This window comes from Phocoena sinus, chromosome 9 (assembly GCF_008692025.1).
Source record: "Phocoena sinus isolate mPhoSin1 chromosome 9, mPhoSin1.pri, whole genome shotgun sequence".
NCBI lineage: Eukaryota > Metazoa > Chordata > Mammalia > Artiodactyla > Phocoenidae > Phocoena > Phocoena sinus.
The window spans coordinates 43,031,124-43,050,752 of record NC_045771.1 but is presented as its reverse complement, the minus strand read 5'-3'; the positions used below and the strand labels follow the sequence as shown (position 1 = coordinate 43,050,752).

Below are 19,629 nucleotides of genomic sequence, written 5' to 3'. Positions count from 1 at the left end.
CATTTCTACTTGGCTTACATTCTACAAGAAAACTGCCATCTATCCACAGAACAGTCCTGGACCCTAGGACAGTCAAGGCATGGTTCATGCCTTCCCCACTGTCCCAGCACACCACCGCACAGCAGAATGAGCCCGAGGCTGCCAGCTACAACCCTTCCCCAAATCCCGCTTCAGCAAACCTTAATGCTGAGCACTGCCTACACAATAGGTGCTGAGACTTGGAACGCCACCCTGCTTCCCAGGCAGACATTGCTGGGCCTCTGAGGACAACCTGGAGAGAACACAGCAAACCAACACGCCCGAAAGAAAAGAGAAAGTGTTCCTGGGTGTCTAGTTACTTTAATGCAACTAGTTCTGAAGGAGGGGACCAGCTCTGCTCCCATGGAGCTTCCACACCTCCTCCCATTCCAGGTACACGCACAAATGCACACACTGAAACACCCAGTCTCACATACACACACACACACTTACAAGCCCATATGCACACACATATATATACTCTCCCACATAGGCTCACACAAGGGTAGCAAGGTATAACACCGATCCCTGGAGTAAGAAGTGCTCATTTCTGTTCCAGATGTGCCACTAAGAGCTGTGCCACCTTGCAAAGTCATTTAACCTCTCTGGACTCCAAGGGGTTAAAATGAGGGGACAGATTAGATTCTCTCTAAGTCTTCCTCTTTTCACACTTTCAGCTGTTACCTTTACTGGACCAAGACAGAGCTCATTTTCCTCCACATCGAAGCTACTTCTTTTAGGGTTACTGAGAGAAAGTTAAGAGGTTCATTACTGAGCACTAATAATCTGTATCCCTTTCCCTAGGAGAATTAGTAGAGATGTAAAAGTCTTGGTGTCTTCATCTGAATTCAGTTCAATTCTGCTGTGTTCCAACACGTGTCAGGAGTGGTCCAAAGGACCAAGAATGCTAAGGAGTAAATAGGATGGATCTTGACTATAGGAAGCCTACAGCCTCGTGCACTGGGTCTCAGCCCTAGCTGCACAAGAGTGTTTCCCAGGGAGCTTTACAAATGCACCAGTACCCAGAAACTGCTGCCTGAGAGATTCTGATTTACTTCATCTGGGGTGGGGTCTGGGCATCATTACTTTGGAAAAGCTCTTTGGATGATCTTAATGTGGATCCATGTTTGACAGCCTCTGGTCTAGTAGGAGACACTGTCACAGGTAGCTGACTTCCACTCTGAGTGACGAGTATAACCCAGAGGTGTTCACAGGCTGCTGGGAAATTTTCCACCCATGAAGAATCTATCATTTGCTTGTGGCTCAGCACAGATCTTTGTGCCTCCCTCATGCTGGTCTAGTCTTTGCACTCTGGTTCTTCTAGAAGAACAAGAGTAATCAGAGGGCATAAACACAAATGCATTCATTTTATTCTTTGTGGGTGGCTGGCGATGGTCAAAGATCAGAATATTTGTCTGGAAAAAAAAGATGGATGAAGGCATCCTTCCTATATCAGATATCAAAGAAATACACCAAATAGTTGTTGAACAATCATAGAATTACATGAAAGGGGGAATAGAACAGGACAGAAACTCTAAAGGAAACCTAAGGTATTTAGGGTATGATGAAGTAGTTCAGACTGATAGGAAAATAGAGATTGTTTGAAAATTAGTGTTGTTGAGAAAACTAACCAACTATTTGGAAATAGATGGATAGGTAAATAAATAAAAAAAATACACATGATTGCTACCTTATATGCTATAAGGAAATACACTTCTGATTAAGGGAAAGAAAAGAAAATATACAAATTATTGTTTATAATCAGGAAAAATTGAAAAAGGTATGAACATCCTACAATGAGGGATTAAGTACATTAATTATACAGCCATACAATGAAATACTACAGCTCTAAAAATTATTGTATAGTATGCTTATTGCCTTAGAAAGATGTTTACGATGTATTAGATTAAGAAGGAGAAAGCTGTATGGTGTTGCCTTTATAAATGTGTGAATATATAATATACAATAGAATATATAAGTGCATGTACAGATAGATGATAGCTGGATGGATAGATAGATAGAAAATGTCAGGGAGGACAAGTACTAAATGTTATAGTGATTATCTCTGAGTGGTAGAATCTTAGTTGACTTTTATTTTCTTCTTTTCTTTATTTATTTTTTTGTGTGCTTGGACACTGAGAGGTCTAACGCTGAGACTGTATACACATATTCATTTTGTAAAAATTATCATCTATCTTTTACAAAAGGAAACCATATTAATTTTTAAATTATACATATCTGTATAGATATATCATTGCCTGGGGAGCTTTTCAAGTGAGTTGTCACTTAACAGAGTACATGACCCTAGTGTGATGGTGAACAGATCAAGTGTAGTGCGACCAGAAGGCTTTGGAAGGTCCAGAGCTTTGGGCTGGAAGGATGCATGGGGAAAAGGAGGATGTTTTAGTATGCTCAGGCACCACAACAATATACCACAGTCAGTGGCTTAAAGAACAAATTTATTTTATCACAGTTTTAGAGACTCGAAACCCAAGATCAAGGTACCAGTCAGTTCTGTTCCTGGTAAGAGTTCCCTTCTTGGATTGCAGATGTCCGCTGCTGCCTTCTTGCTATCTCCTCACATGGCAGAGAGGAGAGAGACAGAGAAATCTTTCTAATATCTCTTCTTATAAGGGCACTAATCCCATCATAGGGTTCCTGCTCTCGTGATCTCATCTAACTCTATTTCCCAAAGGCCCCATCTCCAAATACCATCACATTGGGGGTTAGCGCTTCAACCTATGAATTTTGTGGGGACACAAAAATTCAGTCCATAACAGGGGAAGGGTCAGGGGAAAAAAAGAGATGGTGGAAAAAACAAAGACCGACCAAATGAGAATAGACAAAAGCTATTTTTTCAAAGCTTGCTATAGCCAGGGAGTCACCCACCATCACTTGTCTCTTGGCAGAAATACAAAAGCAGGCGGTGGAGTGAGAAAGCCTCCAGGACGTCCTGATTGGTAGCTGTTGGCATGTGGAAGCTGTAAGTGTGCTGACTAGAAGCATGGCATCCTGTGTGATGAGTTAGGGGTGTGTATTTGGCTTTCTCAGGATGGCTTTAAGTAAAAAACAGGGGCAAATATTAAAGAAGCTGTCAGCCATTTATCAAGTCTTGGCTATTTGGGGTAGACTTTTACAGGTATTCTTATTTGGCTTATGGACTGTGAGATAGAGACAGTGGTCTGACTTCCTCCAAGTCTGAGTTGCACATAGCAGATTGGCTTCCTGGTCTGGTTACTGTAGATAATGGGTTGGTTTCCTGGGCTGGTTGCTGCAGAGTGTGGGTCAGAGTTCCATCTTAAATATGATCTGGCCACGATCCATTTGTTTGTTCAGTCTGTCAACACAGACTGACAAGACAGAGGGACAGACAGAACACTTACTGTCAGCTACTTCTGGGTCCTTTCCATACTTTACCTCCCTGAATCCTTACAGAACTGAGAGGTGATATTATCATCTATCTTTTGCACATGGAAGACAGGCTCAAGGGTAAAGCAATTTGCTTGTTTTCATAGGTAGCGCATAACACAGCAGGATTCAAATGCACACATGATTGGCTAGAAAGGCTATGTTTTCTCCTCTACATCAAGCTCCCTCTCAGGAAGGACATGACAGAAAGGAAGGTGGTGAATGACTGAAAAAAGAGTTCAAACTAAAAGAAACCAAACCAACCATTTTTTAAATTAAAAAACCCAAACAGGATTGTTGGCATGGCTGTCTTTCACCAGCCTCCCTGCTGTGCTTGGCCTTCAGAGCACTATTCCAGAGTCACCTCCCGAAGTGTTTTGTTTTGATATATTTAAAAATCTAAAAGGTGACCTAATTTTGTTTAAGTAGGCTGAGCTCTTCCTGTACTTTCAGATTTAAATCAGATTGCTTTAAACCCTTGTCCTGTGATTTCTGCCAGTTCCAGGAGACTGCTGTGTCCTCTCTCCCTGTCCCTCTGAGTTCTTACCCCACTGTCTCACCTCCAACAGCTCTTCTGTTCCCTCTGATCCTGGTCCGACGAACCATGGAATTCACCTTATTTTCCTTAGGTTTGAGGTGATGAAAAGTTTCCACATTCTGTCAGCTACCCCACCACCCGGGGTATCTCCCGCCCCTTTTTTCTCAGCAGGACTTTCACCACTGTGGTTGGGCCCCTGTCTCTCTCCATAGTGCCCCATTTCTCACTGCTACTCGATTTTCCAGTCCCTGCACTCTTGGGTTTCCCCCATCCTCTAGTCCCTGAGATATTACAAAGCCACATAGAGATCCATTTTCCCACTGATACACAGTATGCCATTACTCCTCCCCAAAGGTGGAAATGGCTACAGTCAGTTTTTATTCTTTAATAAAAGTTTATATGTCCATCACACCTATTTTTTAGTTGTCTGTATCTTTATATCAGCACCACTGACCCCTTTCTGGAATGAGGAGCAGGCAGATGGTGGTTTCAAAAGCCTGTATACTCTCTACATCTTATTCATAAGCAAAACTCACTTGGTTTTCTCTCTGTCATTACAGCCAAGTAGCTCTGGAGTTGGCTGGTAAGTAGGATCTCCAGTGGTGTTAGTACCCCAGGATTACTGCTCATCAATGAGGGGACATAAGCAATGATTAGCGTGAACAGAAGCTCACTTTGTAAACACGGGCTGCAAAATTCAAGTTTAAGAATCACTCTTCTTTCTGGCAAGTATGTCTATTTCTCCCCCTCAAAGGCTGACAGAAAGGAAAAGAAAGAACTATTTAATAAATGATCTACAGACTTTCTCAAAAACAAGTGCGTGGAAGGCGAGAGGTAGAGAATATGAGGTTTCCAATCCTGTAGGTTATCTTTCATAAATGAGCTTGCTCTTGATGCCCAGGGGTGTTTACTCCTATAAAACAGAACATTTATCGCATGGAGGCAGGAGATGGGGGAGGTGCACCCATGAAATATATGAAGTATAAGATATCTGATATAACTGAGTCTGTCCATTATGACTTGGAAGATGTGATGTGATCCATGCTATATCCAAAGTACATGTTTCCAATTAAATGGGGCAGAACGAGGTGAAGAAAAATTTTTGGATTAGGAAGTGGGTTAGAGTCCTGTTCACCTCTAACTAAATGAACTTGAAATAAGCTCATTAAGTACATTTCTTCATCAGTACATGAGAGTAAAATGGCTTCTTTGCAATCAACACCATCAGCAAAAGACATAAAGAACTTTATGAAAAATATATACATATATAAATAAATGACACTTATAGCATGTTCGTGGATAGTAAGATTCAGTACCATAAAGATGTCAATTCTCCTCAAATGATCTACAGATTAATGCAGTTCCAATCAAAACTGAAATGGGACATTTTACTGAGCTTGACAAGCCAATTTAAAAACATACATGGAAATTTCAAGCACCAAGAAAAAGCCATGAAGACAGTTCTGGAGAAGTAGAACAAGGTAGTAGAGGTTTACTGAACCAAATATTGATTTATCATAAAGTTAGAATGATTAATAGAGTATGGTATTGACACAATTCAATAGAAAAATGGAAAATAAAACAGCCCCCAAACAGACCTACACATATATGAGAACTTGATACATGTCAGAAGATCATAGGGAAAGAAATGAAATTGGAACTTCACCTCAATTCTTAGGCAAAATTACATTCCAGGATGTTATAGACTTAAATGTGAAATGTAAGACTTTAAAAAATTTTTAAAGAAAATGTAGGGTGTTATTTTTATGACATTAGAATAAAGGAATTCTTAAATGAGATACAAGATACAAGGTACATTAAACCAAAAAATTGCTGGATAAATTTGACTCTATTTATATTTAAAAGTCAAGCCAAAAGGTGGGAGAAGCTATTTGCAACACGTAATCTGGGAAAATGTTATGAAGAATGTATGAAGAACTCCTAAAAATCAATCAAATATATTTTTAAAAAAGATAAATAGAAGAAAAATGAGCAAGGCACAAACAGACATTTCACAGGAGGGAAAAGAGAAACAGCCAAAAATAAGATTCTCAACCTCATTGATAAATCAGGAAAGTGCGCATTTAAACTTCAATTAGATACAATTTTCCACTCACAGGACTGGTAAAAAATTTGAAGTCTGTTATTTCTAATTATTGACAAAGATACAAACCTCATGGTTCATCTGGCAATATCACTCCTAAAAAACTTAGTAGACTTCTGATTTATTTGCTTCCAGTCAGTTCCACATGCCAGCAATCACCATATTTAAAAAGTCTTTCTGAAAATAATTCTCAGGTCTGACTTGTTTCTTTGCTTCCTCATCCAATCCCTTTCCCCTAACTGAATAGAAGCTAGCTTGAAGCCATCTGAAACAATAGGTGGGAGGCCACATCCTTAGTCTGGTCTTTCCCTCATTGCTGGTTTAAACTCCTCACTGTAATAACTGAATTTGGGTTCAGGCTTCATCGGCACAAGACCTGCACACTCAGAAGGTATACACATTCGCATTTTCATTTTGTACCTGCCACGCAAAGTATATAGCTGGTGCTACGAGGGGCTAGGAGCAATTGACCCTTGCAACGCTACAAGATCCCAAATTTTAGGACATTCTTTTAACTTCCTTTCATTTTTGTTCATAAACCAACCAACTCTTGTCTGAGTTCATCTCTTTTTTCTAATACTTTGCTAAACACAGCTGGTGGCAATCAACACACACTATTAACATTCTGTTTATCAACTGTGTTAGTTAATTTTGTGTCAACTTGATTGCCCTAGACAGACAGCTGGCAAAACATTATTTCTAGGTGTGTCTGGAGTGCATTCCTAGAAGCATTTGAATCCATAGACTAAGTAAAGAAGATCGTCCTTACCAATGCCAGTGAGAATCATCCAATCCACTGAAGGCTTGAAGAGAATAAAAAGGCAAAGGAAGTGTAAATTTGCTTGAGCTGGGACATCCATCTTGTCCTGATCTCGTGCATCAGCATTTCTGGTTCTTGGGACTTCAGACTAGGATTTAGAGATTTACACCATTGGTTGCCTGTTTCTCCAGCATTTGGACTTAGACTTATACCATCATCTCCCCCATGAAAATGCCTTTGGATTTGGGCTGAATTATACCACCAGCTTTCCTGGTTCTCCAGCTTGCAGACAGCAGATTATGGGATTTCTCAGCCTCCATAACTGCATGAGTCAATTTCTATCACAAATTTCCACATATATATATCCTACTGGTTCCGCTTCTCTGGGGAGTCCTAACTCCACACCACCCTTGTACCCTCCCTGGGGGTCCAGTCTCAGTAGGCACACAATCTGCCTTCCAAAGCATCATATATAACAGTTCTATCCAATGCATCTCTAGTGTCCCAGCTTTCCCTATCAGTTTCCTTATTACCTGCTGCCTGCTCACTAGGCCAATGCCACATGTTTCAGGTTTGTGTTATCACAGTGCTGCATATGAAGCAACAATCTCTGCTTTAGTTAAGGAAACTCTAGCAGCTACACCAGAGAAACCCCCAAATACAGTAGCCTTAAAATAGAAGTTTGTTTCTTGTTCAATTAAAGTCCAATTAACAGTAAAGGTTAAAGGGATGGATACACAGTCATTCAGAAACTCAAGCAGATGGAGATTCTGCCACTCTTAACAGATGGCTGCTAAGGTATTGCTTAGCATCAGCATCCAGCAGTCTGGGGAGGGGGGAAGAGAGAGTGAAGGATTACTCAGGGGGTTTATCTGAGCCAGGCCTGGGAATGGTACATATGGATTCTTCCCATGTTCCTAGAGGCAGAACTTAGTCACATGACTACCCCCTGCTGAAAGGGAGACTGGGAAATGTAGTCTCTCTGTGTGTCCCGGGGGCAAAGAAAGGATTTGGTGTATAGCTAACCTGTCTCTGCCACAATTATTTTAGGTCTGTCAGGGTTCCTGGCTCTGCCTGAGCTGAGGCGCTGAGGAACAGAAAAGGCTGTGAGTTAGGTAAGTTAGGTCATACCTCCTCCTATCTAGCTATGACCCCCTATAAAAAATAAAAGGAAGTAGCCAAAGTCCTGCAGCTAAGCAGATGAGACATAACATGCTAAAAATAGTTAACATTCAGGTTATATTCGTAGATAAAGAGGTCATCAATGATCAGAAATTGAAAATGAATTTTAAGTTTAAAAATTTTAGAAATCAGGCAATCAGGCATAACCGCTAAAATGTTTAATTTTTAAAATAAACCTGAAGTACGTAAAGTTCCCAACATATGAAAAAATATTTATTTTAAAATATTAACCAGGTAGTCTTCCTTGTTAACAAACAAATCACCTGGACTCATTGTAGGTCCATTGTAGGTCTCCTCCACCCACCAGGAATAAATTCTGCTTCACTTAAAATCCCTAGATACCACCGGTTCCCCTTCATGGGCTCAGCGCACAAGAAAAATAGGTTCCCAGTGACTCTGCAAGGGGCATGAAGTATGGGAAGGTAGGGAGCAGGAACTGGCCACTTGGACACTAACCCTCCAGCTTGGGCCCCCACTAGGGATGCATCCTTGAACTAAGACAGCCTAAGGCAGCATGCTGCTTTCAGTCCTGAATCTAATCGACCCACCGCCTCTAGCCTACCCCCTATTAATGCACAGTGACTGCTGAATTTAACTGCTTTTCTGGCTCCAGCTCAGGCCCACGGCCTGAGTAGAAATAATCCTTTCATCTCCCAATAAAGGAGAATACTGGGATTTTATAGCTCAGCTCACTTTGAAGAGCCATCTTTAGGAGCTGGAGGCTTTGCATTTCCTAGAGTGGTCAGATTAAATATGCTTTTCACTGATCTCATTGGGAGATCAAAGGGCAGGAGTTGATTATATCGTCACCCATTTGCTCTATGGAAAGTACTGCAAGTTTCCATTTTAAGCAGATTTCAGAGCACAAATGTCATTCTCGAGAAGTTTTCTGAAAAACCAACTAAGTCTTCAGAGCCATACTGTTTAGAAGCCAGCTGTTAGTCCAGCAAATGGAGATACTTTGAAAAGATACAATTTAAAAAAAAATAAATTTATTAATTTTATTTATTTTTCTATTTTTGGCTGCATTGGGTCTTTGTTGCTGCACGTGGGCTTTCTCTAGTTGCAGTAAGCGGGGGCTACTCTTCGTTGGGGTGCGTGGGCTTCTCATCAGGTGGTTCTCTTGGTGCGAAGCACGAGCTCTAGGCACGCGGGCTTCAGTAGTTGTGGCACTCGGGCTCAGTAGCTGTGGCTCACGGGCTCTAGAGCACAGGCTCAGTAGCTGTAGTGCATGGGCTTAGTTGCTCTGCGGCATGTGGGATCTTCCCAGACCAGGGCTTGAACCTGTGTCCCCTGCATTGGCAGGTGGATTCTTAACCAATGCGCCACCAGGGAAACCCAAAAAGATACAATTTGATCTGCTGTCTTTTTCTTTAAAAAGAAGATGTTGGGGGTAGGAGTTTATTAATTCATTTATTTATTTTTGCTGTGTTGGGTCTTCGTTTCTGTGCGAGGGCTTTCTCTAGTTGTGGCAAGCAGGGGCCACTCTTCATCGCGGTGCACGTGCCTCTCACTATCGTGGCCTCTCCTGTTGCGGAGCACAGGCTCCAGACGCGCAGGCTCAGTAGTTGTGGCTCACGGGCCTAGTTGTTCCGCGGCATGTGGGATCCTCCCAGACCAGGGCTCGAACCCGTGTCCCCTGCATTAGCAGGCAGATTCTCAACCATTGCGCCACCAGGGAAGCCCTGATCTGCTGTCTTTTACTTGTCTCCCATGGCTATAATCCCACCCTGATAATTATTTGATGTATACAATTCCTAAATACAGATAACATTGTATAATAGCCTATCTAAATGTATATGGTAATACCTTCTGTTCACTTCCATAAAGGCAGCTCTTACCTCCTGAAATACCGTTAAAACCTATTCATCCCAACTAATAAGGGAATTGACATTCTCAGTGTGGGGCTTGGCATCTTGAATACATTATTTTATTTTAATTATCAAAATAACTCTGTGAGTTTGATGTTTTATGCTTCATGTTTGAAAGTGGGAAACTGAGGCTAGAAACAGTAGGCAATTTGCATAAGGTGACACCGCTAGTAAGTTGTGGAGCTGGAGGGTGTATTCAGGTTTGACCCTAAAGTCTGTATCCTTCCCAAGATATCACCTTGAAAATCAAGGCTTTTCAGTCTTGACACTATCAGTGTTTTGAACTAGATAATTCTTTTTTGTGAGGGGCTGTTCTGTGTACTGAAGGATGTTTAGCAGCATCCTGGCCTCTGCCCACTAGATGCCAGTAGCACCCACCCCCAACCATTTGTGACAATCAAAAATGTGTCCAGGGCTTCCCTGGTGGCACAGTGGTTGAGAGTCCGCCTGCCGATGCAGGGGACACGGGTTTGTGCCCCAGTCCGGGAAGATCCCACATGCCGCGGAGCGGCTAGGCCCATGAAGCCATGGCCGCTGAGCCTGTGCATCCAGAGCCTGTGCTCTGCAAGGGGTGAGGCCACAACAGCGAGAGGCCTGCGTACTGCAAAAAAAAAAAAAAAAAAAAAAAAAAGTGTCCAGACATTTCCAAATATAACCCAGGGGACAATATTGCCCTCACTTGAGAACCACGGCTGTAAATGCTTCTGAAGCACTTGCTTCCTTACACCACTGAAGTTTTATGGTGCTGTGAAATGCACGGAATGATTTGAAGGCCCTAATAGTGCCTAAGAGTGGCCTTCCAGGGGAGACATTAAGAAATAAAAATCAATTCTAATTAGCATTTCAGTTCATTGCACATAAAAAGCCCCTTATTCCTATGATTCCTGCTAACAGTTTGCCCTCTCCAGTGAGTAAGTGTTCCCGCTGTGAAAACACTCAGAAGCTTCGATGGCTGGTAGCTGTCTCAGAAATTCAGCCCAAACTCCTCAGGGAGACATTTAAGGTCTTCCCACTTTGGCCTCAGTTCTTCTCCCCACTCTCAAATCCAGCGTCCTCTCAGGCTCCAGCCAAGCGAGATGACTCACCGAGGTCCAAACGCTTCCTACATTTTCTTGTTTCCGTGTCTTGGCTGAGGACGTTCCCTCTGCTTCACACATCTTTCCCAATCCCACGCCCCTACCCCCAGCTCTGCCTTGGGAATCTCTGCCTCTGCCACGCGGCCTCCTCTGCCTAACGGTAAGGGGATGGCTTACTTCTTCGTTCATAGTCGGTTTTTGGTTTTCGTTGCTCTCATCTCACCCAGCCGTGTGCGGAGTGTGTGATCTTTCCTGCTGGATTGAAAGTTCCTAGAGAAGAGGAACTCTATTTTAGCCAATTTTGTTCGGTCCTTATCTCTTAGCAGATGTGCTATGCTTGGTGGGTTGGACTGGATTGGATTGGAGAGGGGGTAGAATAAATAGTGCAAAGGTAAATTTCACACCAGTTTCCATGAGGATTTAAATACACTTCAAACGCGAAATCTGAACGATGTAGTGAGGACCAGCGAGCACAGTAGTTGGCCTCTAGGGTATAACCGCCCTGCCCCATATGACTTAGGTGCCCTGGGTGGGCCTCTGACCTGGGCCACCACTAGAGTTGTGTCCCTTGAGCCTTAATCAATGGCACGCAGCTGAGGGTGTGTGGGGCTAGCATTCTATCCATGATTCCCTCATTGAGGGTATGCCCTGGGGCAGGTCTGCATATATCCAGAGAGAGGGCACATTTTCACAATTTTCACAAAGGCACCATACGGTCTGGTAGAAGCCCTGACAGTAAAAACTCTCCCACAACATCAAGGCACCTTGTGTACAACATCTCCATCCCCAAATTTGTCATCTAACTACTCCTTCTACTAAGAATTATTGCACTGAATTCTGCCCATCCTAATCAATATTTGTTTTACCACTACTTCTTGACTAGAGAGAGGTTTATATTAACTCGTTCAACAAATATTTATTCATCATTCACTAAGTTTAGAGGATGCAGAAACAACAAAGTCTCTGTCTCCATTAAGCTTACATTCTAGTGGGTTCTTATATTTAACCCTCACACGTTTTACTATCAAACAACCCACATAGGCTTAAAGTTATAACCAGGCTCCTACTTGGGACAGGTTTTTATTATAGCCCCGCTTGAGCTTTTCTCGAGAGTAGGGTTTCTGAGTTAAATGAGTACGTTAGTCTGGGGTAACAATTCTAGGCAAACCGCTTTGCCCTAGGCTGCTGAAGGGACAAGACGGGTGTCTCAGCATCGCCCCCTGTGGTCACATGGCTAATTCCAGCTTCAGTTGATCAGGGCATCCAGCCAAGCCTGTTGAGAGAGTCTGGATGTCCCAATGCATTTGCATTTTATATTAAGCTGCAAACTGAGCAGTTTCCAGCATCCAGCCCAGAGCCATCTTTAGGAAAATGTCCAAGGAGGGTCTTCCTGGGCATAGGTGAGGAAGATGGAAGTGGTCCCATGACAACTGTGGGTGTAACCTATGATGCTTCTATTGGCAGAAGCAGCATTTATTTTACCATTCTCCTTTTGTGCCTGCAGATGGAAAGTGGTGCACATTTCCAACTGAGGGCTCATCTCAAAGGCAAAAATCAACGCCATCAAGTATAGCATTGTCATCATTCTTGGTAAGCAACGTCCCTCCTTTTGTTGCAGAACTGTGTGGACATTTCAAAAGCAAATTTGTACCTAGAACCTGGTAGGTAAAGAGCCCATACAATTAAAAAATTTGTCTACGGGCACTTCTACCTTTGTCTGCTTAGATAAGAATATGTGGAGCTAATCAGTCCATCTATGCCTCCTTCAAGGGCGGACATTTGGTTTCTAATCACTCTCTTTATGAATATTGTTGTCCACCACAGCCCTGGGGTGCGTAATGTGGAGAAAATCAATTAGGACATAACTGGCTGAAGCTGATGCTCACCATCATCCCGTTGACCCAGTTGCTTTCCTGAAGGCACACTCTCCCCAGGGCTGAAGTCCATCAACCAGAGGAAGACAAAAGTGGCATTCCATTTCTTCTGGATAGTTAATGTCAAGGTCACTATAAATCCTTCCCTGATGGATGCCTTATCTTCTCTCCACCCTACTGTCGTCTTCCCTTTCCTTTTCCTTTCTCTCTACTCTTAACACCCATAAAGTCACCTCATCTCAGGAAAAAAAAAAAAAAAAGGTATTTCTAGAGTACCTAATATATGTCAGATTGGTGTAGGTTCTTTGTTATTCTCAAACCTTCAAAATGTTCTCCCCCTTCCACCCTCTCAGTTAATGACCCTGATTCTTATTTCACTGAGAAAATACTCTATCAGAATAGAACTTCCTCATTCTCCTGCCTTCACATCCATGGACCTACCTGCATCTCTATCTGTCTTTTCTCCTATTACCATGGATAAACTGTCTCTGCTTCTTTCTAAATCCAAAATGCTCACTTGAGCCCTGTATCCCATTCCTTCCTGCCAACTCAAGATTTGCTTCTCCAGTCATCTCCTCACCCCCACAGATGTCTCCCTTGCCTGGATCGTATGCACACAAGCATACTGTAATAGCTCCCTCGATAAACTCTCCCATAACAGACCCTCTTTAACACTCTCTTTTCTAGCAGAACTCCTCCACTTTTCACCTCTCATTCTCTGGAGTCTATTTCTGTTAGCTTTCTTTCCTATTACTCTAGTAAAGGCATCCTTATCAAGGTCACCACAACCAACAAAATGCCAAGTATCAATTCTCAATCTTTACCTTATTTGACTTCTAAGCAACATTTGATTCGTCCTTCTTTGGAACACTTCCTTTGCTTGGAAATTATATCTATGATTTCTACTTGAAATCTCTGTGTATAATTTCTAATAAGCTTATCATACTCGACATGAAAACCCAGAAGTCTCATGCTCTCCTACCTCCTACAAGATAACTCTTCCTCCTATTGCCCCCAGTTCAGTAAATGACAGCATCTTTCAGCCAGTGTCCACACCAAAAACCTAAGAATCATCTGTCTGTCATGATTCTATTTCTCTCCCACCTCACATACCTAGTCCATCAGTAAGGCCTAGAGGCTTTACCTACAAAAGAGATCTCGAATCCAACCATTTCTCAGCATCTATGCAATTATTTTTTTGGTCTAAGCTCCCACCAACTTCTCCCTGGAACACTGCAGCTGATCTTCTCTTATTCCTTCCCTGCAAAGCAGCCAATGTGATCTTTTTAAAAATGTAAATCAGACACTATCACTACCCTGCAAACCCACATATAGCTTCCCATTACATTGGAATAAAGTCCTACTTTTTCCCATGTCTTACATGGCCTCTGTGATCTATCCCCCAGCCAAGTCTCCAGCCCCATTCCCCTGCTCTCCCCCTTTCCTATTCTATAACAGTCATAACGGTTTTCTTGCTATTTCTTCAAAATGTCAACTTGTTCATATCTTGCACTGTTTCCCCCACCTGTAATGTTCTGCCTTCAGATGGTGGCATGGCTTATCCCTCACATCATCTTGTTTTCCAACAATACCACCTCTTCAGAAAGACCTCCTTGATAAGTCTTAAATAGCTCTCCTGTAATCTTCACCCTACCTTATTTTTCTTCATATTTCTACTTCTACCTGACAGTATAGGACAGATATTGATCTGCTTATTGTCTGTCTCCCCTGCTGGCATAAGAAACCCATGAGAGCAATGACTTTTGCTTTTGTGTTCCTTACATTATTATCACCAAGGCCTTAGGGGGTCCACGCACACTAGGTGCTTAATTAATATTAGTTGAATGAATGAATGAGGTTATGCAAGAAGGAAAGGGATTTGTACCATTTCCTTTTTATTTAGCTCAAATACTACCCCTCCCTACCCTTCTTGCAGCTCTTGGGAGCTCTGGGAGCATAGCTCTCATGTTAGCTCTTCTAGTATATCAAATCACCAGAACCGTCCAGCTCACCTTTCTAAAATGCAGCTGCAAAATGCCAAACAGACCACAAACAGTGTGACTCAGCGAGCAGAACATAGTCACAAAACAACACTGCAGGCAGACCTGGGAATAGAGCATATACCACCCACCAGGGCTCAAAATCCTTTCCCAGAAGCTTCTGAAGTAGATCAAAGATTATCTTGCCTTCCCAGATAATCAGAAGCACAGATGTGCATTCCCTGGATGTTGAGTTAGGAAACATATCTTATACATGTGTTTCAGAGCCAATATAGCCTTTCGTAATCAGGCACTATATTCCCAGGCACTGGGCTCCCTTTAGTCAGAGAGCAGTGCTGTCCACAAGGAGGTCAGCCAGTGTCAACAGCCCAATCAGACCCAAACGCTCCTTCCTATAACAAATATTTTGTAATGCCCCTTTACCACCCTGAAATGAAATGTATACATAAAACTATCTAGTTAACATAATTCTTAAAGGATCAATATACAATAATATAAAGGAGGAATAGAAAGAAAATAATTTATAATAAAATAACACAGATTTCAATATAGAAATACTTGGGCACAGCTCAATGAAGTAGTAATAGCTCCAAATGAAAACCAATGCACGTGTGTTTTCATGGAGACATGAAAACTAAGCAGTATTGCTGCCAGTGACTTTATTTTCCCAGCAGGTGAGCAAATCCTGCTAAAGTTCCAAATTAAACAAAGTAATCTTTCCTCTATTTGCAAGGGAATTACACTTCTGGAAGACTCAGTATTTATTTAAAATATTGTGCTCATATATAAAACAGAGTTAGGTTTCTAGATTGGGATCATTATAAACAGGGTTCTCTGCTACATAACATTTGAAGGATGTATGGGACACAGGTGGGACTGCCCGTATAGTGCACGAGGACCGGTATCCCTAGGAAAACCAGAATCCTCCCCTAACACACACAAATACATAAACATGCATTTAAAAAATTCCCCCAAATGGAAGCTTTGCCCCTCCATGCCCCAGAACCACTATTCTGGGCCAATGCCAGGCTTCACTACCTGAGCCCAGGATGTTTAGTGGTCTTTGTGTTTGAATTGCACCGTTTTAATAGATTGCCAAGGTCTGGGGTAAAAAATGTGTCAGTCCGGGCTTCCCTGGTGGCGCAGTGGTTGGGAGTCCGCCTGCCGATGCAGGGGACGCGGGTTCGTGCCCCGGTCCGGGAGGATCCCGCATGCTGCGGAGCCGCTGGGCCCGTGAGCCATGGCCGCTGGGCCTGCGCGTCCGGAGCCTGTCCTCCGCGGCGGGAGGGGTCACAGCAGTGAGAGGCCCGCGTACCGCAAAAAAAAAAAAGGTCAGTCAAACCGTTATGGAGGAAAGTTGGTTCCTGCAGCCAGATGGCAAAGGAAGCCTGACTTCTCTGAGGAAAAATCTATGCATGAGAAAGGGGGAGAAAAAGGGTGGAGAGGATGCAGCAAGAAAGTAGGGGAGCACATGTGTGTGTCCAGTCAACCCCAAGAAGGATTATCTCTGTGGTAATAATCTGGGTTCTCCAGAGAAATAAAAGATAGATATATACGTAAAGAGATTATTATAAGCAATTGGCTCACATGATTGTGGAGCTGAGAAGTCCCCAGATCTATAGACCCAGGAGAGCTAAAGGTATAGTTTCAGTCGGAGTCAAAGTGAGAAGCTAGAAGATAGTCAAGCTGACAGAGTGACTTGCCTCTCACTCAGCCTTTTTTATTTATTTAAATTCTTTCCTCTAACCAGTGTTAGGAAGATATTTTCTTTTTAAAAAATATTTATTTATTTATTTTTGGCTGCGTTGGGTCTCCATTGCTGAGCATGGACTTTCTCTAGTTGCAGCAAGTGGGGGCTACTCTTCGTTGCAGTGCACGGGCTTCTCAATGCAGTGGCTTCTCTTGTTGTGGAGCATGGGCTCTAGGTGTGTGGGCTTCAGTAGTTGTGGCACGTGGGCCCTAGAGTGCAGGCTCAGTAGTTGTGTCTCCTGGGCTCTAGAACACAGGCTCAGTAGTTGCGGCATGCAGGCTTAGTTGTCCGTGGCATGGGGGATCTTCCTGGACCAGGGATCAAACTCATGTCCCCTACATTGGCAGGTGGATTCTTAACCACTAGTCACCAGGGAAGTCCCACTCAGCCTTTTCATTGTATTCAAGACTTCAGTGGATAGAATAATGCCCACTCATAGTGGAGAAGACAATCTGCTTTTTTTAGTTTACAAGTTCAAATGTTAATCTCATTCAGAAACAGTCTCACAGAAACAACCAGAAATAACATTTAACCAAATATGTGGGCACCCCATGACCCAGTCAAGGTGACACATAAAACTGGCCATCACACTCTGGCTCTCCATTTCTCATCCCTTTCCTCTGAGGATTTGGATCCAAACAGAAATCAGACAGAGTCTTATCCACACCAACTGATTTGTAAGAGGTATAGGGTGGGTGTTTTCTGAAGTGGCTGACTTAGAAATGGAAAAGAAAATTGAGAATCTTGTGACTTAGCCAGGCTGTGTTCCGAAACAGTAGGCACCACACTTCGCCTCATCAACCCTAAATCAGGAGTCACCATCGGAGCAAAGTGCTCCCTTTTCTGTCTTTTCCCATTGAGTCTCCAAAGGGATTTGCTGGGTTTTCTTTCACACTGTGTAGAATGAGAGGCTAAGGCTATGCTGAACAGTTCCCAGCCTTTCAGTAATCCCTACAGTGGTCAAATTGGAGCCTCCCTTTATAAATAGAGAAGCTCCAGCAAATTTACTCAATTTTAGCAATGCATCTGTGGGATGTAATGTATGTATGTGTAGATGTGTGTGTTTAAGTAAATATGACATTAATGTTAACACACACACAACTGTTCTAAATATTTCTGAGAGATTCCAGGTGCTAAGGAAGCTCCTAGTTGAAGCTGCGATCAGGGCCAACACAGAGGGCCCCCTGGGCTGTGGGCTGCTATGGTGCTAACGGCTCTTTCCTCCCCAGCCTTCATCTGCTGTTGGAGTCCGTACTTCCTCTTCAATATCTTGTACAATTTCAGCCTCCTTCCAAACACTAAGGAGCGTTCCTATGCCTCTGTGATCATTCAGAACCTGCCGCCCTTGAATAACGCCATCAACCCCCTCATCTACTGTGTTTTCAGCAGCTTCATCTGCTTCCCCTGTGGGTAAGGGGCATTCCTGCCTGGGTCAGACATGGGGATGCCCACTGCAGTCACCTCCAACCTGTGTCTTCCTCATGCCAGAGCTCCCTGGCAGATTATAGATGAGACACTGGAGGGTCAAAAATGTTCCGCTAGTATGACAAATTCAAATCCAGCCTCATCCATGGCTCATGCTTTCTCCTATATTACATCACCTCTTATAGCAACCATCCTAATCAGGTCACACATAGAAGACTTTTTTTTTAGTTCAAAGCTTCTCTACATGAGTTGTCGCAATACAATGCCTTGGTGATAGCAGAACATGAAGCATTATTATCATTTTACAGATAAATTCAGGCTCACAAGGTTACATGACATTATTGAGATTATATGAATAATTAGTTGCAGAGCTGAAATTAGATCCCTCCCACATCTACTCAGTCTGCTGTTTTTCAGCTGTTTTTCAGCTGTTTTACTGCACAAGCTACAGGGAATAGGTGGAAAAATCCATAGGATATAGAGCAGTAGAACGGTTTCAGGTTTGGGTTTGATGCCCTCCACTGGATCTCTCCTCCATCAATTGACACGATCTTTCAAGTCCTTCTAGAATTATGGATGGTAGCATTTCTCAATGATCCTAAAAATCTTTGATAAGTACTAGGATGGCTACCACCCCCTGCCCCCCCTTGCCTCTGGCCTCTCGCTCGTCGCCGCACTCCCCTCCCCTCCCCTCCCCTTTCCTCTTGTCTCCGTGATAGAATCGTAGAGTGGTTTCAGGATTGGGTTTGATGCTGCCATTGCTGATTCATAGCTACACGTGACCTAGGGAAAGTTATTTAACTTCCATAAACCTCTGTTTCCTCACATGTAAAAAGGGGCTAATAGCAGTGCCTACCTCTTAGCCAGTGATGTCTCTGTCCATTGGGCTCTGGTCCTGACCAGTAGGAAGGAGGGCTGTGAGTGGTGGGGAAGGAAGGTGAGGGGTATTACATATAAAGTGCTTAGCATAATGTCTGATTCTTAATACATTCTCCATAACTGTTAGCTCTTAACATCCCTACTTCCCTTTTCATCAGGTCAAATTATTTTTCCTCTCTGCTCTGTTCTTTCTCTAGGGAGCAAAGATCATGGGATTCCAGAATGACATGTCAGGAGAGAACTGAGAGGCATGAGATGCAGATTCTGTCCAAGCCAGAATTCATGTAGACCCTGAGGCAGTGGTATTGCTAGGCTGAGCCCCATCAGCTCTCCTCGGTCCCCATCAGCACCCTGGGCATGTGCACGAAGCCTGAGCCAACTTCTCCACCCTGCACTTTTCATCACTTGGGGGATGCACAAGGAAAACACCCTAATGAGTGTGTGTCACCTGCATTGGCAAGTTCTAGCCAATATGAAATCACATACTATTCACACCAGCCAGGAAAGATGCCCTGTCTTTCCCCACCACTCCCAGCTGTCCGTCCCACTGGTCAGCACCAGAATCAATGGACAGAGACTTCACTGGCCCAGGGCCTAGGCTTGGGCAAGCAGAAGGGACTAAAGAAGCATGGTACATGTGTCTTATAATTACAGTTTAAGAAGTAAATAAAAGTCTTACCTGGGCCTAGATTTTCCTCCCATTTTTGGATTTAAGTTTCAGTAGTTGTAGCCAAAGAGATGTTT

At 43.1% G+C, this 19,629-nt stretch overlaps 1 protein-coding gene across 1 annotated transcript in view; it reads left to right on the top strand.

The window, feature by feature from the left end:
* The window catches only part of NPSR1 (neuropeptide S receptor 1), a 138,115-nt gene extending 118,985 nt beyond the window's left edge, over positions 1-19,130 (top strand). The window contains 5 exon segments of the mRNA XM_032642574.1: positions 10,434-10,452; positions 12,491-12,547; positions 17,811-17,987; positions 18,843-18,943; positions 19,083-19,130. Of these exon segments, the coding sequence (XP_032498465.1) occupies positions 10,434-10,452; positions 12,491-12,547; positions 17,811-17,987; positions 18,843-18,943; positions 19,083-19,130 (402 nt within the window).
* Positions 19,131-19,629: the final 499 nt, after the last annotated feature.